At 35.9% G+C, this 27,624-nt stretch overlaps 2 protein-coding genes across 3 annotated transcripts in view; one reads left to right on the top strand and one right to left on the bottom strand.

Moving 5' to 3' along the window:
• Positions 1 to 19,404, top strand: part of LOC125653861 (uncharacterized) — a 30,920-nt gene extending 11,516 nt beyond the window's left edge. For both annotated transcript variants that reach the window (XM_048883539.2, XM_056143606.1), the window contains exons 7-9: positions 3,118 to 3,168; positions 7,327 to 7,386; positions 16,228 to 19,404. In XM_048883539.2, coding sequence (XP_048739496.2) covers positions 3,118 to 3,168; positions 7,327 to 7,386; positions 16,228 to 17,585 — 1,469 coding nt within the window. In that variant the 3' untranslated portion in view covers positions 17,586 to 19,404. The remainder of the gene's footprint in view (positions 1 to 3,117; positions 3,169 to 7,326; positions 7,387 to 16,227) is intronic.
• Positions 19,405 to 21,041: 1,637 nt separating this feature from the next.
• Positions 21,042 to 26,879, bottom strand: LOC130048613 (uncharacterized). Its single transcript, XM_056145595.1, has 3 exons — positions 26,782 to 26,879; positions 23,224 to 23,381; positions 21,042 to 21,646 (listed from the first exon to the last, which is right to left on the bottom strand). Exons 1-3 carry the CDS (start codon positions 26,877 to 26,879, stop codon positions 21,459 to 21,461), a joined length of 444 nt encoding a protein of 147 aa, XP_056001570.1. The 3' UTR covers positions 21,042 to 21,458.
• Between the last annotated feature and the right edge of the window lie 745 nt (positions 26,880 to 27,624).

Below are 27,624 nucleotides of genomic sequence, written 5' to 3'. Positions count from 1 at the left end.
CTTTATGTCTTGGCGGAGGAGACTCGTCACTTTGCGTGATGTTTACAGTATCAAAGACACGGAAAATACACGCGGTAAAGCGATAATCACTGTCATGATCGTGTGCAGGATTGGACAAAACAAGATGGCAGACGGCATTTCCAAACAAAGGTAGGCTCTTAAAACTCTTCATTTTACCAACTTATTAAACGACGAATTTATGAATTTAAAACACTGCCTGGCCAGGGAGGCATCATTAAGTTGATTGGTTGTTGGAATTCTTACTCATGTACACGTACAACTCTAAATTCATTGATCGAAGTTGACGATGTTGTCTCGATAGAATTCGAAGCGGGCGAAGATGTTTCTATCCTGCACATTAGCAAATGTTCAAGTCAAGATATCTATCTAACCAAGGCAATCTAAGGGACAAATCGCATACACTGGTTCAAGTTTTCATCAAAAGATATGTGCAGAGTCTATTTTACCTAAAGTATCTTTCTTAAAATGCATGAAAACATGATTAGAAATATCTTCGCCCGCTTCGAATTCTATCGAGGCAACATCGTCAACTTCGATCAATGAATTTAGAGTTGTACGTGTACATGAGTAAGAATTCCAACAACCAATCAACTTAATGATGCCTTCCTGGCCAGGCAGTGTTTTAAATTCATAAATTCGTCGTTTAATAATTCGGTAAAATGAAGAGTCTTAAGAGCCTACCTTTGTTTGGAAATGCCGTCTGCCATCTTGTTTTGTCCAATCCTGCACACGATCATGACAGTGATAATTGTTATTGGCGGTACACCATGGGTGTGATCGGTCGACAGGGGATACTTACTCCTCCTAGACACCTGATTTCACCTTTGGTATGTCCAGGGGGTCCATGTTTGCCCAACTCTTTATTTTGTATTCCTTATGGGAGTTATGAGATTGACACTGTTAGTTCTCTTTACCTTTCACAAAAACATGCCACATAAATTTGAAGTCGATGCGTTTGTTAGGTAAAAGCGTTTGAAATTAAACATGCAAACCAATAGAGAAATTCTAACTATCGTACAAGAACTAACGACAATCAACATCAATAACTATAAATTACTCAACAAATTACAAATGATTTGAGGATTATCAAAATTAATAGTTGGAAAACGAAGTCACGTCAATAAAATAATTTAAAATTACCCGTAGAATATAAAGATTATGAAATGCAGGTTTCAGAAAGCATAAAATCTTTAATTTGAGTTACTTCTCCCACTATCTTTTATTTACGTATGGAGGCCATGATTTCTACACTATATCTATATATGTTTTGAACTTTCCTGGCCTAGTGGTTCTTAGATCAAGATTTTCCATTATATATTTGTCTGCAAAAGGAGCTAGGTACATTTGTTATCATAACTAGGCCCTGTAAAATACTTCAAAAATGAAGAAAATTATCAATACAAATCATTGATATATATGAAGTTGATGATCCCTAGTATATATGTATACCAACTTATCGGCGGATCTAGGTCTTTTGTAATGTTGAGTACTATTCAAACCTATCTGGAATCCTATTGTGGCCCCACCCTACTTCGGGGGGATTTTAACAAACTTGAATCTGGACTATATCAGAAAGCTTTCATATAAATGTAGACTTTTCTGAGTCAATGGTTCTTGAGAAGATTTTTAAATGACCCCACCCTATTTTTTTATTCTTGTAATTATTTCTCCTTTGAAGGGGGCATGACTCTTCATATGAACAAATTTGAATTCCCCTCACCCTAGGTTTGGTTGAAATTGGTCCAGTAGATTTGAAGAAAAACATCGAAAATGTGAAGTTTACAAACAGAAGGAATACGGGTGATTTTGATATTTTAACTAAGGTGAACTAAAAAGGATTTTTTTTCATTGCATAAATGTTTTTCTTAATCAATATTACGGACAAAGCTTTTTTTTTTTTTAGAGATCAGTTAAAATTGATATGCATCCAAATTGTCAATGTTTCCTAGTATTGCTCATGAAAAATGACACCAACGTTTCATTGAAATTAAATCATATTAAAATCAAGCATGATAGATCAATCTTACATAGTACAATACAGTACCTTTATTAAGTACATGCTTGTATGATTTGAATTTGTGTCTTTTGCTCCATAATCATATAATGAAAATGCACCTTGTAATATTTCCTAATACTGTGAAGCATTGCTGTGTACATTGACAAAATTTGAAAGACTAGTATGTCTTGATAAAATCAAAGCTGAGTTGATCCACACTGACTTTTCAAATCTGAATATACTTTGTATTTCTTCTGACTATGCATCCTGGTTATGTATGTCTACCCAGTCGACGTTAACTGATGTAACCTAAATTACATAGACACTGTATGTAGAATATAAATTAAAAATGAATTTGTTTACAACTCCTTTACACAAATATATAATATCACACATGCAAACGCGGACCCCTGGACACACCAGAGGTGGGATCAGTTGCCTAGGAGGAGTAAGCATCCCCTGTCGACCGGTCACACCCACCGTGACCACGATATCTTGATCAGGTAAACGGAGTTATCCGTAGTGAAAACCAGTGTACAAAGAACGGTCTAACAATCGGTATGAAACACGTCAGACAGCATTGACCCAATTAAAGATTGTATTGACCATAGAATTCGCGAAATGCTGATTTTAAACACGACTGTTGAAACGTCTGCACCATCAACTTTTTAGTCAGTAGCTTGCCTCGATTTAAAACTGATCATTCTGATATACTTGTAATTATACAGAAAAAAGTATGTATTCTAAATGCGCATTTGTTCATTTTGATATTTAAATGTAAAGTGTCTAATTATTTAAAACCTGACAAGCAAAAATTTTTGGGTACCATATAATAAAATCAATTGATCACCCCTCTTTAGTTGACATGCATATACACCAGAAAGTACAAATAAAACAAGTATAATTATGTCTCCGTGAAATTACTTTATTTCATTTTTGATATTATAATAACCCACATTTCCCGGATACATTATCTCCATTGACCTACAAAATGTACATGTAAAGATGATCACATGGGTATTGCGTAATTTCGGGCCATTATCTATAAAATCCATAGATGAGATTATCATACATTTATAATATCATATGTTGTATTTCAGGAATTAAATCTACAGAGGAAGAAAGTCATGAGCACGATAGACTTCTTGAAGGTGTGTATTAAACGTAATGTGTAATAATTAGTGCTGATCACCAAATAACTATAAATTCATGTAACTACCAACAAGCAAAGTATTGATATCGTACAATTTTCATCCGCTAGCGAGTATTGCACAAGTTCGATAATTCTATCCACAATACCATAATATGTTAAGCTCTCTCTGATCAGTAGAGAAAATGGATACTTTTGAGAGTAGATAATAAAATGGTATTTTATTTCATGTAGTAAGCCACAGGTAATCTATACTTGGATTTTTCAACACCTGAATATAGACTGAACTCTATGATTATGGATGTTACCAATCGCAGACTCTTTAAACCACCACGGGTCGTGTATGATATCCCTTCCAAATTGTGCCGTCAGTTCCTTAAGCTCAAATTTACAAACAAAGGAATAGATGCCGTCAACATCAGCAACATTCTTCGTCATAAAAAAGTTCAGACGTGTATTCCAACTTATTTCAAATTCAAGTCTACACCCAGTATTTCCTACAAGTATACTTCTACTACTATTATATCCAAACTTTTCACTTATAAACAAACTTTGCAGTGTCTACATATAGGCCATCTTATACTTAGTTCACCTACGTGTTCTTCTTCTTCATCTTCTTTCAACTATAATCCAGCTGGACATGTCATTACTAGTGATGTTGATAAAGTTGAAAATGATGACCTCAAATCACTTATTCTAAAAAGTTCCTAATACAGAGAACCTCGGTCTTTCAATTGGCGACAGAACGTCATTTCCATTATGAATTCTGTCGAAGATTATGCCAGACGATGGGCTAAATATGAAAAAGAAGAACTTGATACATTGTTAAGATGGATTAAAAGCATAAGAGGAATATTAAAATCCTGAATTAGACATAATCCCAACATTAAGCACCCCTTTTCGTAGCCAACGAGAAGATCACTGGATGAGGACCCTAGGCATTGCATTTCCATATTGATTCAATGATAATGTATATGATGTGGGAAATTTGACTAGTCCACAAAAATAACGTGAATGTGACGGGGCTCTTTCCCAATACCCAAAGACCCAAAGACGGAAACGCAGTCATGGGCATCGTTCTTATAAAAGACCAAGTATAAATAATGTCATGTTTGATTCACTTTTGCCTTACATCAACAGACAATTAGGTCTACATCATATTCGTACAAAACTTTACTCCATTGAGAGTTTTACACACGTTATTTGAAGAAGCTATGGCTAGTCTATACTTGGATTTTTCAACACCTGAATTTAGACTGAACTCTTTGATTATGGATGTTGCCTATCACAGGCTCTTTAAACCACCACGGGTCATGGTTGATATTCCTTCCAAATCATGTCGCCAGTTCCTTAAACTCAAATTTACAAACAAAGGAATAGATGCCATCATTATAAGCAACATTCTTTGTCATAAAAGGGTTCACTCGTGTATTCCAACTTATTTCAAGTTCAAGTTCAAGTCTACACCCTGTATTACCTACATCTATACTTCTACTATTGCATCCAAACTGTTTAATTATAAACAGACTTTGTAGTGCCTAGATATAGACCATCTTATACGTAATCCACCAACGTGTTCTTGTTCTTCATCTTCTTTCAACTATAGTCCAGCTGGACATGTCATTACTGGTGATGTTGATATAGTTAAAAATGAGGACCTCAAATCACTTATTCTAAAATGTCCTAAATGCAGAGAACCTCGGTCTTTTAATTGGCGACAGAACTTCATCTCTATTATGAGTTCTGTCGAAGATTATGCCAGACGATGGGCTAAATATGAAAAAGAAGAACTTGATACATTGTCAGAATGGGTTAAAAGCATAAGAGGAATATTTTAAATCCCGCATTTATGTAGCAATATTCCATTATCACCTGCATATGGTGTTTATATATCTCAACTGATTCGATATACAAGAGCTTGTTCTGGGTATAGTCAGTTTTTAAATCGAGGTAAGCTACTGACAAACAAGTTGATGGTACAGGGATTTCAACAGTCTCGATTGAAGTCAGCATTTCGCAAATTCTATGGTCGTTATAACGATCTAGTTCGTCAATACAACCTCGCATTGGGTCAAATGTTGTCTGACGTGTTTCATACCGATTGTTAAGCCGTTCTTGGCACACTGATTTTGACTGCGGATAACTCCGTTTACCTGATCAGGATATGGGGCTCACGGCGGGTGTGACCGGTCAGCAGGGGATGCTTACTCCTCCTAGGCACCTGATCCCACCTCTGGTATGTCCAGGGGTCCGTGTTTGCCCAACTATCTATTTTGTATTGCTTGTAGGAGTTATGAGATTGATCACTGTTCGTTATCTTCACCTTGCATATACGAAAACAAAAGTACGTACCATCTATCCTTTTGTGTTTAGTAAACCAGAATTGATAAAAGAATTAGATAGGTTACATGTGGAATATGTTTTGGTTCTAGCTGACAAAGTTGGTAACAACATTGTCTTTGTTTGTAAGGTCCATTATTACAATTGTATTCTAAACGAACTTGGCATCAATTCCACTTTTGGTAATCGTACTTGTACTCCAACTGCCCTTTCAAAAGATGAAATTCTTTAAAACCATGCTTCAGTTTTAGCCACATTTAGTATCCCAGTCAATGGGTCGAATGAATATGAGTTACCGTACCTATACTCGATTCCTAAGGTACATAAAAACCCTTACAAACAAAGATACATTGCTGGATCCATTAAGTGCTCTACCAAGTCCCTATCTGTGCTTCTCACGAAAATATTAACAGCTGTGAAGGAGAAACTTCAAACTTACTGTGCGACTACATATGCCAAAAATGGTGTTAATCAAATGTGGATTCTTTAAAATTCTATAGAACTTTTAGTAAACTTGAAATCGCAGAATTTTTCCCAAGTCAATAACATTAAAACCTATGACTTTTCAACACTATACACGACCATTCCTTACGATAAATTAAAGACAAGATTTTTTGACATCATAGACAGTTGCTTCTTGAACAGAAATGGAGAACGGAAATATTCATATCTAGTGATCAGTCATTCAAAATCTTACTTTGTTAAACACCACTCTGATTCCACGCACAAGTACTCTGAAGTTGAAAAAAATATATGCTAGAGTTCCTCATTGACAGTATCTTCGTGGTCTTTGGTGATCAGGTCTTCCAACAGTCTGTTGGAATCCCCATGGGCACGAATTGTGCTCCTTTGTTAGCTGACCTGTTTCTATATGGATATGTAGCAGAATTTATTAAAAAACTTCTACGTGAGAAGAGAAAAATCTCTCGCTGTGGCCTTCAATTCGACATTTGGATATATCGATGACGTTTTGTCTATTAACAATAATAACTTTCATTCATATGTCGATTTGATATATCCCTGTGATCTCGAAAGACACCACAGAGTCGCCAACTTCTGCTTCATACTTAGATATTTTATTGAGAGTAGACACTGGCGGCAAAGTGATAACTCAACTGTATGACAAACGGGATGATTTCAGCTTCTCCATCGTCAACTTCCCATATTTATGTAGCAATATTCCATTATCACCTGCATATTGTGTTTATATATCTCAACTGATTCAATATGCAAGAGCTTGTTCTGCGTATAGTCAGTTTTTAAGTCGAGGTTAGCTACTGACAAACAATTTGATGGTACAGGGGTTTCAACAGTCTCGATTGAAGTCAGCATTTCGCAAATTCTATTGTCGTTATAACGATCTAGTTCGTCAATACAACCTATCATTGTGTCAAATGTTGTCTGACGTGTTTCGTACCGATTGTTAGGCCGTTCTTGGCACACTGATTTTGACTACGGATAACTCCGTTTACCTGATCAGGATATAGGGCTCACGGCGGGTGTGACCAGTCGACAGGGGATGCTTACTCCTACTAGGCACATAATCCCACCTCTGATTTTTCCAGGGGTCCGTGTTTGCCCAACTATCTATTTTGTATTGCTTGTAGGAGTTATGAAATTGATCACTGTTCGTTATCGTCACCTTACATTCAGTATATAGTCATGTATATAGTTGAATATCCAGTATATGATTTTAGTTTGAATATTGATAATCCTACTATCTATCTGATAAATTGGTTGGATACTAGAACTCCCATTCAAACACATTTATTGGCGGTGTCATATGGTATTGATATATCATTCACTTTTGTATATGTAGAAAATACATCAGCAAAAGGTAGCAGAACTAAAGAACAAAGAAAGGACGAATATCGTGCTGGTAAGCATAAACTATCACATCATACATGTATGCCATGTGTTATGGTCAGAATTAACCCTGAGATCAGTAGAAATAAATCACAAATAATTCAAAGATTTACAAGTATTTACAGAAAATATACTAATGAAAATATTTCTAACTTACAGAAGTTCTAACCAGATTTCACCAAAACGTGTACCGTTGAGTTGAATTCACACTCGAGAAATTAAACTGTCAAAAATCGGCTGTTAAAGGTCATATGAAACGATATCATGAAGAAATTGAGTTATGTATGGAAATTCATTAATCAAGGGTTATTAAACATTAATTCATTTTTAATTTTTTCTTATTCAGTGTATTATAACGTCATAACAGCTGATCAAAAGTATTCGATCACGAAAATGATTTTTGATGATCGCGTCTGCTTTCCCTTGCTGATGACGTCAAAAAGACCCACTGTGATGTAAACAACTAGGCCTTATAACATGGTGTAACTAAGTATTAACTGCATAGCGTTGAAGCATGCCACAGTGTGCTGCATTTGATTGTAGTACCATGAAGACTGCACTTCAGTACATCCGTCAGTAGCCAACAATGTGGACACAAATAGATCAATTTCAAATCAGATGCTGTGCCAATATTTTTTTATTTTCCAAAGACTGAGACAAATCAAAATATGAATTAAAGTCAACCGCTTAGTTAAAGCGAAGACACTGGAAATATGTACTACTAAATTACACAACGGTTGGTTATCATTTTAATGACCAAAAAAAAAAAAAAAAAAAAAAAAAAAAAAAAAAAGCTAAAAAAAACAATTCATCAATGAACGCGAACTTCGAATAAATCTACTCAAAATGATATTATATTTTCCTATCTTATCTGCATTACAAACTCTATCAGTCAACGATATTCGTACAGTTTCATGTTTATTAGGCCTATACGTGTAATATAGCTATACGAGTATCACAAAAGTGTGTAATTTTTTATTTTCTTATTATTAATTGTAAAATTCAGTTGAATTAAAATTGTAAATAAACCTTTAATTCTGAAATTCAAAAAGAAAATCATGAAGTATCATTCAGAAATTATAATTTATTTTCCATATATACTATATCAGTACTGATAATACTAAACATGCTTATAAAAAAATCTCTCATTAAAATATTTGAACAGCGAGGATGTAAAGTGAGGAAGTAAATACCTGCTATAAAATTATAAACGCAAGCAATTTTTATATATAACTTACTTTTGAAAAATATAGAAGCACCCCCTCCCCCATTAAAACAACGATTTGGGAATTTTATACTTAAATTTGGACTCACGAGGAAACACTAGCTGATTATGAAGAACCGTGCGCCAGTACATCAGATGACATCCATGATACATTTACCACATTTAGGGTACTCTACACTTACAAGAACATTTTAGCACTATCTCAATATTGTGGTTATTCGTATCCCGTGGGGATCCGGGTTAGAATAGGTCCTTGAGCAGTACCCCTTTGCATGTCGAAAGAGGCGGTCCTTCGGATAAGACCACAAAAACCGAGTTCCCGTGTCACAGCAGGTGTGGCACGATAAAGATCCCTCCCTGCTCAATGACCCCGAGCATAGCCTAAATTTTGCAGCCTTTCACCTGCAGTGGTGACGTCTCCATATTAGTGAAAAATTCTCGAGAGGGGCGTAAAACTGTATTCATTCTCAATCAATCAATCTTATAAAAAGGAAAATGGGATTGTCATTACAGATTTTAGGCTATTTCATAAATGAAATGTACACAAGTTCATACGACTAAACTTTTTAAGATTATAGTTAAACTTCAGTATCTGATGGCATGGGGTCTTGAAATCCATAGGCATCTGCATGATGTATGGGCAGTACTACCCCCCCCCCCTCTTCCATTCTGATTTTTTTTTGGGGGGGGGGGGCAATAATTTCTCCACAATATGTGAATTCTCTGTCTAACCCATCCCAATTTTGATTTATGTAACCGTTTGACTTTCCCACTTTTTGTAAGATTTAGATATTGGCCTTCTACCGTCTATATTGTTACTGATGGAAGGCCAATCTCTAAAGCTTATAAAAAGTGGAAAAGGATTAGATAAATCGAAATTTGCATGGGATAGACAAGGAATCCATACATTTTGGAGGTTAAATTATCCCCGAAAAAAAGTCAGAAAAGGAGGGGGTAGTAGTGGCCATACTTCAGGTGCCTGTGCAGTGTTGACTTCTTCAATATCATTCATTCTCTGTTGTAAAATGTTATTCGCTTGCCGTACATCATTCCTGACTGGTTTAAACTGATATTGTTGAACCACAAAATCGGGCAGTTCGTCAGAAAACAGAAATTAGTCCATATCCGTTAAATGCAGTTACATATTTCGTTGAACAAAACGTAAGGCCTATACTATTTTCATTGCGTTGTTTACATCGATGGGTCGTTGTGATGTCATAAACACACATAATCAAGAACGATAAGCGGATAACAAATTCATTCTATGTACAAATTTACAGCTTTATTTCTTATCAACCCAAAGACAATAATTTTTCATTAAACTCTATTTGACCTTCATTCATACCCATTTTTATGTTTTTAAAGTAAAATATCATTGTTAGAAATCGTTTCATATGACCTTTAAGTGGAATCAATTCACTTTCCAGATGTAATTCCGTAAATGGTTTGTCAAATGCTTAAAGAGTACTTAATACCACAAAATACAGTTTATTTATACTAAAATGAAGTTTCAAGACCTTTCCTTTTCATGACTCAAATAAACATGATTATATATTAATCTTTATATTGAACCGGCAATCATCGTTTTAAAAATAGAACGTCTAGAATCTTGTGTATATCACAGGTGTCAATCAAGTACAAACACCCCCCCCCCTTAAAAAGTTTGAATGACAATATGAAAACTTAATTCTCTACAAATCATAACCTAAATGGCATATACATATGTACATCAAATCAACGCACTGAAATAAAACAAAAAATGGAGTATATATATGATACTCTTGATAAGACAACTACAATAATATTGTCTTTGCCTTTGATATGTTTGATATCAATATCAATTTTGCAATAGTAAACTCCATCTTGTGAGTTTTTGATTCTTGTTTGGTATTTTATGCAAAACTGTGAGAGTATTGTGATCCGTAAAAACAAGAATTGGATGCACAGTAACATTCAAATAAACCTCAACATTTTATAAATCTAACATCAAAACAAGACACTCTTTACCAAAGGCAGAATGATTTGGTTGACACTTTGTACGTGTAATGCTCACGGGTAGCTGTAAATCATCGCTAACCTAATAAGCTCTCATGTAGCACAGCAGTAATTGTAAGATGTTTAAACGATGCGCAAATAAATTAAACAATACCAATATCAGACGGACCTGTGCAGAACTCATAAATTCACCATTTCATTTCAATGAACAATCAAGATTAATCAAAGATTATATTAAGTTTATTCAATTACATAACATTTATAATTATATCTTCACTCACACCACTCATTCATACATTAACAATACATCTAATTAATTAAAAATATGATCAAAATATCATCAGAACTTAAACCTAAAACCACCCAAATGCAATAGGGTTGGGTAAAGGGGAGTAACTGTAATTAAATTAATAATCCCGTTATAAGAACATTTTATAGAATGTAAACAGGATTGAAGACCATGTTGTGAACTGAGTTAAATTACTCACTTATTCACTATGGTTAACTTATAATACACTTAAATATTTATTAAGTTCAAATCACCAACATGTGAACGTACAGTTCGATTACTGCATAGTCCATTATGGTTAACCTATTTCCATATGTCAATAAAAACTAAACCACTCGTGTACATCACAGTTTATTTACTGTCTTGATATACATATTGTTGATTCCTAACTTATTTATTAATAAATTCCAGAAAGAAAAATATCATTAAAATATAAACAAAAATTTACTAAAAAAAAAATATCTGAATTGACAATTAACTTATCCAAAAATAATTCTCAATCAAAAATACTTAAATTTCCAATCATTTCCAAAATTAATAAACTTCCGAAAAATTTACTAAATGAATAACTACTCACGGAAATAACAACTTAAATCACCGCATCGGTCGTTATACCGATCATTTAAATAAATAAAATCTAATCCTAAAGATAAAATAGATAAATAAATAAAAAAAAAAAAAATGGAACAACCAAACGTACCAACTATTCTCAATATACCAAAGGTGAAAAAGTAAGTCGCTGACGTCAAATCTGCGGTATTTATACTAATTATCAAACGATCAAAAGATCAAAAGATCAGCTGGAAATATCGATAATCGATCTTGTGACTAAATCACGATACCTGATAGGATCACTATTTAAAAAAATCGCTTTTGCTTAAACGCCACCTATCGGATGATATAAAGACATCAATCAATAACCGATAAATTTAATAGCGAGCGCTGGCTCGTACTGCGAGCTCTAATGACTAGAGCGCGGGAAATAATCCGAGCTAAATCTCAACCTCTAACAAGAATTTTTTTTTGACGCCAATCCCATAAGTCCCTCGTAAAATAATAAAAAAAAATCTTTGAAGTATTACAAACCTTTCTTATTTGAAAGGAAAAGATGACAATCATATTTTTCCCCCTTTCTTTTTCTTTTTAAAATATTGTCTAAAGAAATGTAAACAGTCACGTCACAACTATCAGGCCACGTCACAACTATCAGACTACGTCACAACACGCTCGTTGCATTTCCCGCTAAACTGGTTCCTACATTGGCGAGAAGAGCAAGACAGTAATCCTAATCAGTTTTCCTTGTTTTCAATATAAATTTTTTGAAAATGTATTCAGATATGCTGCGCTCGCCCCAACGGTCACACCGTAATCATATTATTTACATCACTTTTTCGTTCATAATAAGTAACATAAAATAGAATAAGTTTACAATCAAAATATTCAATGCTCTAAATACTAAACAGCTTTCACTCAATTATTTCAACAATACACCATGTTAATCTAAGTATTACCGACACCAAATCACCAATATTTAACACATCAGTCGCGTGCTAAACCGGAAACGAGCAGACAGAAAAACAAGTGGTTACATACACATGACACAGACTTCAACATACAATTTCTCCGGCCGTATCACTTAGGTAACACATTAATACTTAGATCAAACATGCTTATACATCAACTACAACTAAATAATAGCATTCATATCATTAATCAAGTCGTAATAAAAAATGAACATGTATTCGTGCACAGTCCGAATTTCCTCGACATTGTTTACATACATACTTATACTCTAACACTAGCTTTCTAGGGTTCTACGCCATATCATCACTCAAAAATATTAAGTAAAATAAATTGTTAACATCTAATCTAGTTAATCATAAACGCCGGATTTATGAAAACTGCATGAACCCGCTCCAGGTCACCATAATGCACAATAACATAGTACAATCATTGACTCTATTCAATAGAAAAATCAACCCGCTCCAAGTATATACAAAAATAGTGAAATATTACAGTCATTGATTCAGTATGGTTTATCTACCACTGTTATGGATGAAACAATAAGTTACACTGCGTCATATAACGTTACTGTCATGAACTAAAAAGAAAATGGGAGTACATTCATTTGAAAGATAAGAAACAACTCCATCTACATTGTCATTATGTTCTTGAAACAAAGCAGCAACGAATTGCACATCACTAGGATCATAGACTGAATTCTGTGGTTTTGGATGTTTTTTGTCATCACAGACTCTTTAAACTACTACCGGTTATTGATGATATATGTAATCCTTCCGAATCATGACGCCAGTTCCTTAAACGTAACTTCTATTTACTGATAAAGGAATAGATACCGTCAACATAAACAGTATTCTTCGTCATAAAAACTTTCTGTCTTGTATTTCAGCATATTTCAAGTTCAAGTTCAAGTTCAAGTCTGCACTCTGTATTTACAACAACTTTACATGTAATATATATTATATATGTACATCTACTATTGCATCCATACTTTTTTCAAAATTACAAACAATTTTACAGTGCCTATATATAGACCATTATAAACATAATCCACCTCTGTGTCCAGCTGGATATGTCATTAGTAGTGATGTTGATATAGTTGAAAATGAGGACCTGAAATCACTTATTTTAAAAGGTGAAGATAACAGTGATCAATCTTATAACTCCTATAAGCAATACAAAATAGAGAGTTGGGCAAACACGGACTCCTGGATATACCAGAGATGGGATAAGATACCTAGGAGGAGTACGCATCCCCTATTGACCGGTCACACCCGCCGTGAGCCCTATATTTTGATCATGTAAACGGAGTTATCCGTACTAGATTCAAGACCCCAAACCTCGGCGACAGAACTTCATCTATATTATGAATTCTGTTGAAGATTAAGCGATGGGCTAAATATGAAAGAATGAAAAAACCTAATGCCCACCCCTCTCTCTATATATGATGCCCGGGCAGTTTTCACGAAAACATTTAAAACTTGCTGGCCAGTCGGACCTGTGAACTGTCTGAGTTTACTGGCCTACAATGAAATTTACTGGCCCCCTAAATTTTCATATGTTCATCACATATATTATGGAATGCATTGTAAAATTGTACAATTAGTTTACTGAAAGTATGGTTATTACTCGTATTCATATCCACCCTAAGACATCCTTTCTGTCGATACCAGAAAAAACAACACAGTACACGGTATTTTCTCTCTCTCTTCGACCGCAAACAACGACTACAAATTCACGTATTTTTCACAAACATAAAAACAGCCCGAGCACACCTTCGGAAGTAGCCTTCTCTACGATTAATTAATTCTATAAACTATAGAAATTGCATAAAATCAGAAATAACTGTAATTGACTAAGTTCATTTTAGTTGGACAATGCAATAAAGCAGCAATTACCGGTGTGCGGTGCGATACTGAACGCGGGAATTTTTGTTGTTTCAACAATTTGGTCGTTTAATATTCACGTGATAAACGTACAAATTATCTTGACAATTACAAGTATAGTTATCGTTCTTTACGAAATAAATAAACCACGATGTCCAAACACTTACTTTATGTGTTATTTTTTTTTTATTTTGATGGTAAATTTAAAGACCCCCCCCCCCAAAAAAAAACACCGTACGGTTGCTCCACGGATGACTGAATGTGGGCGGAGCTTATCTATGGTCAATGTTATTTACCTGGAATTTGCCTGGCCAAGAGATCAGTTGTTGTGTATATTTTTATGATATACACAGGAAATTTCTCAGGTTATTACAAATTATGCTTAGTGTCTTGATTTGTGCAACAACAAAAAATAATTAAAATTTCTACCTACATGCATACCGCATTTCTATTTCCCGTAAACCTTCAAACTTGGTCATATTTATGTATTGCAAATGACACGTTTAGCCCATTTCTAAACCTTTGCTTTTTAAAACTTCTAATTAAATTGTTATATATCGTATATAAATAATTTCCGAAATATAATATTACCCGGCGTTTCCAGGCACTTCCTGGTGTCCTGGGAGTTCGCGGTGTCGTGGGTGTAGTAGGTAAAATATCCATGTTTCGAGAGAATGAATAAATCCAAGTAGATCTGTGTACATGTACAACCATGAAGAATGGTCAAGATACCCCTCAATATGGGCCGTCTGTAGGGTTTCTGTAGCTGTAGTGTTTGCGTAATGGTGGTATCCCAAACAGAAGCTGACACGTAGTCCCCCCCCCCCCTCTCTCTCTCTCTTTAGGGTTTCTGTGGACGTAGTGTTTGTGTAACGATGGTATCCCAAACAGAAGCTGACACATAGCTAGTCTACCCCCCCCCCTTTCTCTCTCTCTCCCTTACTCTCAATCATTGACTAAATGAGTAATTATTGTCATACGTATGCAACACTATTGCCATGCCATATTATTCATCTATATTATTGCTACAGTTTTACACATCTCTCTCTCTCTCTCTCTCTCTCTCTCTCTCTATATATATATATATATAAAACCATGATAAATTATAAATCTCAATAACTCTTTTACTGTTCTTTGATTTCTGATTGTGTAATTTATAATCCATGTGGTATCTCAAACAGAAGCATTTTTTAAACTACTGTAACAGTTTTACGCATGGGCAATATAACCATTATACATGTTGATGTGCTGCGCCAATAAAGAATTGTTCATGTTTTTATCAATATAAAGCCACAATAAATCATCAATAGAAAATATTCCAATAACTTATGTTTGTTTGGTGTTTTTTTTTAATTATTATTGTTTGATTTCTGATTGTTTAATCTATAATACATGTATAAAGATGGAGAGAGAAAATACGATGATAAATTGCATTGTATAGGGGACGTTAGAAATTAAAATATTCTAGGTGCGAGTCAATGCTATCAAAACTCAGGTATACTGGGGCTTTCCTCGAGATCTGAAGACTGCCGGTCATCATTAGCCATGATTGTTATCAAAACATCTTTCACAGGTAGCTGTAGACCACGGTCTCTGCAAACGTCAATCAACCTAAGCTCTATTGTTAAAAGTTTGATTGACCAGCAGCTTATCATTGATCGTGACACAGGTAAAATTTGGGGGCATTAACTTAAAGTTGGGTCTTTAAGCAAATAAGACGTTTAGGATATCTAAATCCAACATTATATGTTATGTGACTTCCAAAAAGTCTACAAGCCCATCGGACTTCTTGATTTTTAATTTTCACTGACCCGACCGTAAAATTCACTGGCCTTGGTCTTCGGACCACTGAGTTTTCGTAAAGACATATTATCGTGAATGTCAGTTTAACATAGACAACCGTTCACTAAATTCATTTTATTGTTTTCTTTTCTTCAGCATACATTGAGAAGGAAATTTTTTCTGACTATGCCGTTGAGGAGGCTGAGTTATTTCAACTTTTGAAAAGGCAATGTCTAAATGATGAATATACTGGTTTTCAGTATCTTGTTAAAACAAGAATCAAGTCAAAAGGGGAAGGTTGTATAAAAATATTTTGTCAACGTGACGAATATGGATGTACTCTACTTCATTATGCTGCTCAAGGGGGATCGATATTCATCTTAAAAGAAATCTTGAAGAGTGCTCCCGCAGAGGTCAAATCCCACAACGGTCAAACTATTCTCCATTATGCAATTAGATATCAGCATAAAGACATGAGTCTATATCTGATCAACACCTACGAAACACTCACAAAAGATTACCTTGTAAAGGAATGTAATCCAAGTCCAGGGATTGGATCAGAAATGTGTTCCTCGGAAGAATATTGTGAACCTCTCCACTGGGCTGCATGGAATGGTGATATGAAAATTCTAGATGACTTAAAACAAGCTAATATTGACATACGGCGATTAACAAAGAATGGTCTTAGTATACTTGATATCGCATGCTTGAAAAGCAAACCCAATTTCTGTCTGCATATTTTAGAAAATGAAAAAGGAATAAATCTTGATAAAAAAGACGCATGTGGATGGAATATTGCTCATTATGCTGCAAGATCAAATAATGTAGAGGTGTTGGAACATTTGAGGACCAAGAAAGAAAGCTTGATCACAGACATAACGCACACAAAGAAAACTACTTTCCACATTGCGTGTGAATATGCACAGCTTGAAGCTGTGAAGCATCTTACCGAAACACAGGAATCACTTTTACTCTGCAAAGATGAACGCGAATGGAATGCATTGCATTATGCGGCGAAAGGTGGCAACTTACAAATTCTCAGATTCCTTGTGAAGGACAAGAAGATGAAGATCAGCTCTCGCACTAAGGAAAGTAAAAATCTTCTACATGTTGCATGTACTTATAAACAAGGGGATATCTGCAAATATGTAGCGCAAAAACATAAGCACCTAGTAAATGAGACGACTACAATGGGATGGTTGCCTGCTCACTATGTTGGAGTAGAGAGTAAAGGAGATGGAAGAGAAGAGAAGATTGTAGATATTTTATTTGATTGCGGAATGAATATAGAACAAATAAAGCAAAAAACCAAGGACGGATATTCTGTTCTCGGTGTAGCGATTTATCACCGAAATGGAAAGCTATTGAAATATCTTTCATCGATGAAAGACAAAATTGGCTTCCGTTTAGATATAAAATTTCTTCTGGAAACTTTGGAGGAAACAAAGGATAGCATTATGAGAAGTATTCTTGAAAAAGAAGTGAATGAAAGGCAGAAAAAAATGCAAAACTAGTGCAATATCTTTTGTCGAGAAAATACAGAGAAGTTCTCGATAAAACTAAAGAATCTCTTCTGAAAATTAAGAAGGAAACTAGGGATAGTGATATGAGATACATTCTTCAAAAAGCCCTGGATGAAATGTAGAGAGACGCTAAAAAGATACTCTATTAATAATGTTTACAAAGTAAAACTTGTATGAAATTAAGATGTGGATGGCTATCCGTTTTGTGCACTAATGACTTTCAATTAGGTCACCTGAGTCATTCAGGTGACCTATTGCTATAAGTTTGTGTCCGTCGTCGTGCTACGTCCGTTGTCCGTCGTACGTTAATAATAAAACCTTTTTTCACTTCTTGACAACTACCGTTCCAGTTCTTTTCAAATTGGTATATATAAAGTATATTTGGGACAAGGGGGTATAAATTGTGAATTTGAGGTATCACGCGTCCAGGGGCCTATGGGACAGGGCAAAGAGATTAAAATACCATATTTGCAAAACATTTTCTATATAACCGCACTTATGTATGACAGCCTAACTTCATAGTCATGTAGGTGATCCCAGGGACAGAGCTTTTGGTACCAGGGTGGGGTCAGAATGGTCATAGTGATTATATATCTTAACATAGCTCTTGGGGCTAGCGACACTTTAATTTATGCTCGAATGATCGATAAGACATGTGACCTTGTTATTTTGAATGAATAGTTGTTATCATAAAATAGTTATCGTGTCCCATGGGTAAGAAAAAAAAAACAAAAACAAAAAGGGACGAGCAACCAAAGAGCAGCCAATAGCAAATATCCACCTCTCTAGAGGTTTGAAACTCACAAATATACAAATCCATGGCATCTTCCATCTTCGCAAGCCAAGTGTCCGATTCGCATGATAGTAAGCGAATCGGACACTTGGCTTGCGAAGATGGGCATCTTCTATAAATATAGAAACAATGGATATCAATCGCATGCCCAAATTGGATTATTAATGGACCGCTGACTTAACTGGTGGAATTAAAGAGATCTTGCCATGTCACGACGAGTGTATAGGTCGAGCTGCAATGGTGAGGAATTAGTGACACAGGACACTACATTGGTAAAACTAGATAATAACAGCATATTCTGTTCCGACTTACCTCGGGAAATACAGCTAACAATTTCGTGATATTGAAATGCAAAATGATACCAGAATGACATTTCCTATTTGAAGATTATCTCGTGATATATCTTGCATATTCCACCTATGATGTTGCAGCTCAAGATACCTCAGTTTGTCCATGGGATACTGAGAAACCATAACGCCAATTTCTTGACACCTAAGCAGAAATTGGAAAGAGTTGTTCAATTTTACCAGTAAGCTGGAAAGACGTGGTATTTTCATATTGTGTAAAATAAAACCGGTTAATTTGATAAGACCTCCTGCTGTGTGACAAGTTTTGCATATTTCAATGTGCAATGTAATAATCGATCAGAGTCATTAAGTAATTATATTCATATCAAAATAGATATGTTATTTGATTTATATTAAAGATTGACGGTATTGCAAGAATGTGGTTATGTGTGTGCATGTGTGTTTGTGTCCAATTGTTTCATTCATAAGGAAATATTGTATCGTACATGTAGACAGATAATGTAAATATTTTTTTTCAAATTTGTTTGTTCTTTGTCCCTTTTGATTGATCAAATAATTTGAGAAATCTTTATATGTTCATAATTACATTAGATCATCAGTTCATTCCGTATTATCTTGGGATATTGTGATAAGACTAGGATAACCAAGTACCTTTATTTAGAATAATCAATGTAGTATACAATGGATTTCAATAAATTCTAGAGTAATACGATTGACTTCTTTGCTCTCATTATCCACACCAATGATGTTAAGGAGGTATGCCACACCAGAGAAATTTCATGTAGATGAAAAGTGGAGGATATGTATAATATTTTGAAGTTCAAAGTCTTCAAATTTACTTTATTTTGTCAAAACATACAGATTTAGTAGAAGATAATCTGAAGAAAAACAATTTAAAACCCTTGCTGGACTCGAACCTGCGACCTACAGTTCAGCAGTCAATATGCTTACCTACTAAGATACTCGGCAATGTATTTGAATTGAAAAGGAAAAGTCAAATATTGCTGATAGTGATTTTTACCTCTGTTTTTAAAGGAAGTCGGCCATTATGACGATGTAGAGTACAGAAACACGACGCGGTAGCGTAGTGGTTAGTACAGTCGACTGCGTTTCACTTCTCCCCAAAAATCGTCTGCATTTCCGGCAGTTTTTATTTTCATTTCCGTCATTTTCTTTTTTACACCTACGAATTGTTTTACTACATCTTCCGGCAATTTATTGTAACCTTTTTCGTTAGCCAGGAAAAAACCTGTTGTCCCCTTCTGAACAAGGGGGTGGGGTGAAAGTAGGATTTTAAGCGAATTAAATGTGTTAGTTATACCATCTACTAATCACCAAACTATCTTTATCCGTGCATAACTTATATAGGAGTCCTACTTTTACAGCCTTTCCATCGGAACACGGTCGCAATCCCGATGAATATAAATCACAGCAGTATAAGAATTAATTTCTTTCACACCTGTTGATCAAAAGTTATGAAACTCGAACTTGATCTTTAATAGTGTGTCATTCTGAAACTACACCGCAAGTTGCAATTAAATGAATCCTCTAAAGCATACCGAAAAAATTCTGGAAAACCGATGGGACAGACAGACTGACAGACAAAGGGACGGACAGGCAGATAAGAAACCTATAGCCCCATTCGGTTTTACAAAAGGGTAGGGGAGTAGTAACCTTACCAAATAGTGTTTAGACAGCGACCCATGTAAACGTTTACTAACAGTTGCCGATTTATAGTCGCTTTCCTCGCTACATTCCTAGGTATTTTTTACATCGTTATTAGTATACAATGGTGGCTAAAACATTATTATGCAGTTTTAATGTTAAGACTTCATCGGGAAATTTGTTAACTTCGAAATAAACAATGTTGTCCGTGATGAATGATGGTATTTTTTATTTCAAAGGTATCACTAACACTATGTTCATTATCAGCTGATTGAAGAAGGTCACATACCTGATCCTGACGCCAATGTACCATGTGCCTACCTAACTAATTAACAAGATATTTAGCAACCGGGGCTTCGACTTAATAAAATCCTTCTAGTGGCCAATTATTGAAGTATATTTCGGTGAACTAATTATAAGAAGTACTTACTATATGCATATGAAAGACAAATTGCATGTAATTTTGTGTACTTTGGAAACATACGATATTTGGAATTTTAATAAAGAAAGTCTCGGCTTCGATTATATTACTGGGAAATTGTCAATTAATAAATGCCAGATTTGAAAAGTATAACGTGCTGGGAGATTTCAAAAATACCGGAAATGAAATGCATCTTGTCCGCCGGTCTTGTTGCAGCGACTGGATAAAGAATCAAATACGTGACTTCCAGATTGCGTAAAAAAAAACAAACATTTGTTTATTTAATATTGTTTAACAACGACCAAAAGCATTTCCTCGCTAGCAAAAAATAAGATTTGTCCGGAGTATGGCAAATATACGTGTTAATAAACATCAGCATACCAATATCTCACAGAATAAAGTTCTAGAGATGTACTGTTACAGAGAACAAAACTTACCGAAAAGTTTATAAACAGATTTTTAATGGAAATAACCATAAATTTAATCATAATATCACATCTACTTTAGGACGGAAACTTAAATTAAACACAGAATCATCAAACATAAGAAAATTATCAATAAATATAGACTCACACTATTAAATATTTCATGTACAGTAGCATCAGTAATTTCATCCCTTACGTCCTTTGAAAGCTACGAGAAGTTCACGTGTTTAGGAGAAAACCATTACAATGAAATTAGTTGGTATTCTGTGGAGGTTGTCCCGTTACCACGTTCTCAGCATAGGTCGGCGGGGGCATTGGTTGGGATACCTGGGGTGGATACTGCTGTTGTCCATATCCAGGATAGCTTGGGGCACTAGGCTGTACATGCTGTGCGCCCCATCCTTGTTGCTGGGGATAATTTGGATAGGAATTGTATACTGCTGGAAGATAAGAATAAAATCGAAAATAGACAGGAAAGAAAGTGTAAAGTTTTGTTACATTCCCACTCCCATTTAGAATTATTTTTTTTACTCGTATAGAGACGTCACCAGCTTTTAGTGAAATGCCACAAAACAGTGCATGGCGCCCAAGGCCGTAGCAGTAGCGGTTCTTTATTGTATCCAAACGACCCGCGGTTTTTACCTCAATGCCAAGAGCTTGAAAAGGAACAGTTATCAATGTTAAACGTCTTGAATGACGTGGGTATGGGGTCAATATTCGAACCTGGAACCACTTGGGTCCCATCATAACCACGAGTCTGCAGCAACGGGTATATTATTAATAGTAAACTAGAATTTCATCGGTATAATGTCAACAAGACGACATTTTCCTACTCGAAAAGACACATCATCCTTGATAAGGATTCGCTTGCATTAGAGATGCAATGCAAGTATGGAACCTCTTTCTCTCCCTACGTGTACGCTTCAAGAATCACGTAACAATCGTGTATATTCTACATATACAGGTACCTAGGCTTAAGTATGAACATGTATGACGCGCACCTCAAACTAGGAATGTACAATGTACAATGTACAAAAGGAATTGGTCAATGCTTATTTCGGCCGGAATCTTTTACTTTACTGGAGTGAAATTTTGCATTCAGATAATTCACAGAATTCATTGAATTATTATAGTTCTTATCTTTCTTGATTGATTATTGTCACCTGCAATGTACAGCTTGTTACGGTATCCCCTTCAACATTCCTTTACTTTGGATATGTAACAATGTGAATTTCTATTGATTTTGAAACTTTGCTCGAGGGGGGATTCTGAAATGTTGTTTTTGTACTTTTTGTGTGCGTCAGTACCTTTATTGCTTAGATCTCAAGTATACCTGTGCATTTATAACGGACACACCATCATATGCGTGGAGTTGTTTTCAATTAGACTGATGCCTGATATCATGCTATAATTGTTTCCTTGATCTAAAGCACGTAATATAAATTACATGTAGTCAAATGTCGTCTTACACGATGTAAATGAAAATCGCATGACCTTTTCTCGATCTACATGTACATGCAAACTACATATATGTAAGTTAATGAAAATTAATTTTGTTTCGTTTCGTTCCATTCTTATAAAGACGTCACCAGCTGTAGATGATGCGCTACAAATCTACACGCGTGCATGTTGCTTAGGGTCGAAGCAGTGAGGGTTCTTTATCGTGTCAATGTCCCGAGTGAGGCAGTACTTTTCATCCAACATTCCCGCGACTCTGACTTCTTAACGTCCCGCGTGTGGTGACGAAGCTGTCGCTCCCTATCATTACATCATACACGAACATGTAGTAATGCCGCAGCTGAAGTACAAACAAAGCTCGAACTCACATCCTCCCTGACACAACATGGGCGCCTTAACCACGGAGACAACGCTATCGTATCTCCAGAAATACTTCGCAATCTTTGCGAAGTACATTCTAGGTAAAAACAGTTAGCATTAGGAATGTACATGTACATGAAATACATACCTGAATACGTCACTGTGGAAGTGACAGTCCCGGGATGAATGTAATACATACCTGAGGACGTCACTGTGGAACTGACAGTCCCGGGTTGGATAACTGTTCCTGATGTTTTCTTTTTGCATACGCAAATACAGAGAACAGCAATTAAGACACACAGCAGGATGAATCCGACAATTCCTCCGACCACGGCTCCGATTATTGTTCCAACAGATCTAAAACGTATATGCTTAAATACAATATTCTGAAATTTAAAACAAAGTATGATGTACAGTATTAGTGACAATATTCAATCTAGAATTGTAAGAAAAAAATCAATCCTTGCAGGACTTGGGACTCATGATCTACAGATCGACATTCTTACGCCTTTCTTTCAAAGCTCTATTTATTCTACAACGATTAATAACCAAGCTCGACAACGTAAATTTGTGCTTCTTGCCGGCTCGAATATTGACATGAATGGGTCATTGGTGTGGGAGGAGACGAGAGTACACGAAGGAAACCCATGAGTCCGAATGGGTGACCATATTTACCCTCTCATACACAACCACTGCCGAACCTCTCACACACAACCACTGAACAAACAACCACTGCCGATCCTCTCAAACACAGCCACTGCCGAACCTCTCACACACAGCCACTGCCGAACCTCTCACACACAACCACGGCCGATCCCGAGTATCGAATTCAGTGAGAAGTATAAGTGCATTAATCATTACGCTATTCGGACATCAACAAGCCGTACGTATGGTGTCCAGATAGGGCCATGTGCAAAAGCGTAATAGCGCGTTTCTTCAAATGCGCTATCACGCTAACAAACAATATACCGTCGCGCTATCACAAAACACGCCGTCGCGCTAATACACAACACGCCGTCGCAGTGTCACGCTAACAATCCGTCGCGCTACCAAGCTAACACACAACACGCCGTAACGCCATCACGCTAGTTTACACAACACGCCGTCGCGCTATCACAAAACACGCCGTCGCGTTAATACACAACACGCCGTCGAGCTGTCACGCCAACACGCCATTTTGCTATCACGTTAATATAAAACAAGCCGTCGCGCTGTCACGCTAACACAAAACACGCCGTCGTGCTGTCACACTAACACACAACATGCCGTCGCGATTTTGCACATTCAATCGCGTTTGATTGTGTATTAGCGCAATAACGCGACAGCGTGTTAGCTTGACAGCACTACAGCGTGTTGTGTGTTAAGCGTGATAGAGCATCGGCGTGTTTGCGTAACAACGCAACGGCGTGTTGTGTATTATCGTGATAGCGCGACGGCGTGTTTTGTGTCAGCGTGAGAGCACGAAAGCGTTTTGTGTGTTAGAGTGATAGCGCGACGGCGTGTTTGCGTGACAGCGCAATGGTGTGTTGTGCATTAGCGTGAATGCGCGACGGTGTGTTTTGTGTTAGAGTGATATCGCGACGGCGTATTGTGTGTTAGCGTGATAGCGCGACGGCATGTTTTATGTTAGCATGATAGCACAATGGCGTCTTAGCGTGACAGGGCGTGTTGTGTGTCAGCGTGATACGCACTATTACGGACACCGTACGAACGCCTTAATCTGCTGAGTCAACCTTTGAGGCTATGAAATAGATAGAACTACGGAATAAATAACTGATGTTGGAAATCAGTCATAATCAACGTTATAGTGTTCACGTAATTATTAAAAGTGTTTAGATATTGGGACTGCAGTGTAGCACTCCATAGTGAATACCACTAGACCTATGTTGTAGACATGGGTCAATGTAATGTTGCCACTGCTCCACTGTTTTCACAGCCGGTCAGGCTCCGGCATGTGCTCCATAAGAGACAGTGTAACGGGATCCAGAATACTTAATCTAAGTTTAACTCGCTTTTTCACAAACTATGCTTTTATAAAAGTGATTTAAATCAAAGAAGAGCTCGCCGCTTGAGGTTATTATCCCCGAAACCAAATCTCTTCTCAAAACTTACCTAAGCATTATAGGTATGTAAGTATTGTACAGTCGATTCTAATTGTGCTCAACAACGGCCGTTTTTGCAGTTGAATTCATAAATCCAGTTACTTATTACGTCACACTACATTCTAATTGCCAAAAAAAAAGGAAAGGTAATTACAATGCTTTTCAGTACTATTTGCACTGCTTACAGATGTTCTATTGATCACTGTTAGACAATTTAATTATACTCAATCTGATAGCAGAAGACTGCTTATCATCGATTTGAATCCTATGTCCACAAATTCTCTCCGTTAAGAACATGATTTGTTTTTATTTGAAAAGTGTTTACTACTTCGTTAAATAACTCTTTTTGGAAGAAGAAGTTGTATATTGTATAAACAAAAAATGTGTGTTAGAAAGCTGGGTTTGAAAACTCATATTAGTTAACTGTGCTGTCCGCCGATTGTTTTCTAGACGGAATATTCGTTTAAAGTTCCATACTTGCACAGTTTAGTGATTAAGAAAATAACCTGCATTCACAACATACATTCATGTACCGATGGCTTTAGAAAAGCAAACGGATCATAAATCCTAAATTCAACAAAAATATAGAATTAGAAATAAACATATTGATCTACAGAGATAATTGTAAAGTTAAATTAGAAGTAAGAAATCATAAATAGAATGCTGTAGTTGAACATTGGAAGATTGTTAATCTCCATGGCTTCTATAACAATCTGAGAGTTACGAACGCCGATAGCTTTATTCGTTATGGTCATATGCGACGTTTTACAACTCTTTTTAATCTCCTCGATATGAAGAGTTGTTATATGATTTCCGAAATAGGTTTAAACTGTATATTGCAGAAATGATATGATAATTATACCTCGCATATCAACCTGGTTACCTCAGTGGTTAATAATGCAAGTGTCAAGGGTTCAATTTCTGATTGATTCGAAGATTTTTCTCAATCTAAGTAAAATCATATCTTCTTTGACTGTTACACTGGAGAAGGATCTGACAGGTCATGTTATTGACCCCGATCTCGTGAATAATTTTATAAATATTCGACCAATAACAATAGCTTGGCTAAGAATCACGGACCAATCAGGAATCGATTTACAGAAGCTTATATAGATTGTAAGTTCACAAAAATGACGTTGACCCATCAATTTGTTTTTACAAATTCCAAATATCAGCGTTAAAGGAAGAATAACGTAAGATCTTGGATATCATACAGCCGTAATCATTAATATATATGTTCTAACATCGCTCATGCCCGCCGCCATCTTTGATTATTCTCCCGTGCTTCTCGGTAGTTATTGACATGCGTATGATAAGTACCTGTATGTTCCGATATAACAGGTAAACGTTCATATTACTGAAAGCTGCCATTTGATAGGTCAAGTGTGAAAGGTGAAATAACACGACCTCAGACGCAATGCTGTCAGATCCTTCTCCAGTGTTATTTTAAATAGATTGAGATTTTTCTCCACACCTTTGCTACAACAACTTAGTAATACCCATATGTACAATGCATATTAAGAGTAATTTTGAACTTTTACTTGCCGCAACTAGTAACGATCAAAATAAACTACCCAAATAAATAACCCCAATGTCACGAACAGTTTGCATTATAGAGAAAAGTCGCAAATGGCCTTAAGTTGCACATTGCTTACATATCGTCATAGTAACAGTAATAGTAACTGTAGCTGTAGGAATAGTCGTAATAACAATAACTGTCTGCGGCACCTAGTAAATGCAAAGCAAAATACATCATCCTGAAAGCCGACAAAAGTATGATGGAAAGATGCAAACATTATAGCAAATATGCACGAAAAAAACTTGTAAACTTATACTACATGTACATATTGAATATTGAAACTTTTCCGAATACCATGTATCAAACGATAAAAATTCAAGTTTACCTAAAATGATAAGAAGTATGATTGCAAAGTCAGAGTAATTACTAAAAAGAAAATGTAATCAAGGAGTGAAAAATGTCTACAATAACATGTAGGCACAGTTGTAGGTAGAGAGGAAATATACAATTTCAATTAGCACAGCAGTATCAAATAATTTTCGTACAAAGACAAAGAGTGAAAGCAGAGAGCAAGTGAACAGTTTCCAAAGAAACCTGAGCGACGAATACAACCAATCAAAATATATCAAAAAGGTATATGAAAACACTTTCCTGAGGTGGATGAATTATACATTGAGTTATAAAGATCTAGTTTGCCAATACAACCTATCATTGGGTCAAATGCTGTTAGACTTGTTTCATACCGACTGTTAGGTCGTTCTTTGCACACAGATTTTAACTACAGATAACTCCGTTGACCTGATCAATATATAGGGCTCATGGCGGGTATGCCCGGTCTACAGGGGATGCTTACTCCTCCTAGGAATCTGATCCCACCTCTGGTCTATTCAGGTGTCCGTGTTTGCCCAACTCTATTTTGTGTTGCTTATAGGAGTTATGAGATTGATCACTGTCACTTATCTACACCTTTCATTGAAGA

This window comes from Ostrea edulis, chromosome 7 (assembly GCF_947568905.1).
Source record: "Ostrea edulis chromosome 7, xbOstEdul1.1, whole genome shotgun sequence".
In the NCBI taxonomy this organism is placed as follows: Eukaryota; Metazoa; Mollusca; class Bivalvia; order Ostreida; family Ostreidae; genus Ostrea; species Ostrea edulis.
This window is presented reverse-complemented; position numbering and strand designations above follow the sequence as displayed.

Coding starts and splice junctions, on each gene's coding strand:
- LOC130048613 (XM_056145595.1), bottom strand. CDS start 26,879: ATGTATTTTGCTTTGCATTTACTAGGTGCCGCAGACAGTTATTGTTAT. Junction 23,382..26,781: donor TACTGTTACTATGACGATAT/GTAAGCAATGTG, acceptor TATACGTTTTAG/ATCTGTTGGAACAATAATCG. Junction 21,647..23,223: donor TTCCACAGTGACGTCCTCAG/GTATGTATTACA, acceptor CTTATCTTCCAG/CAGTATACAATTCCTATCCA.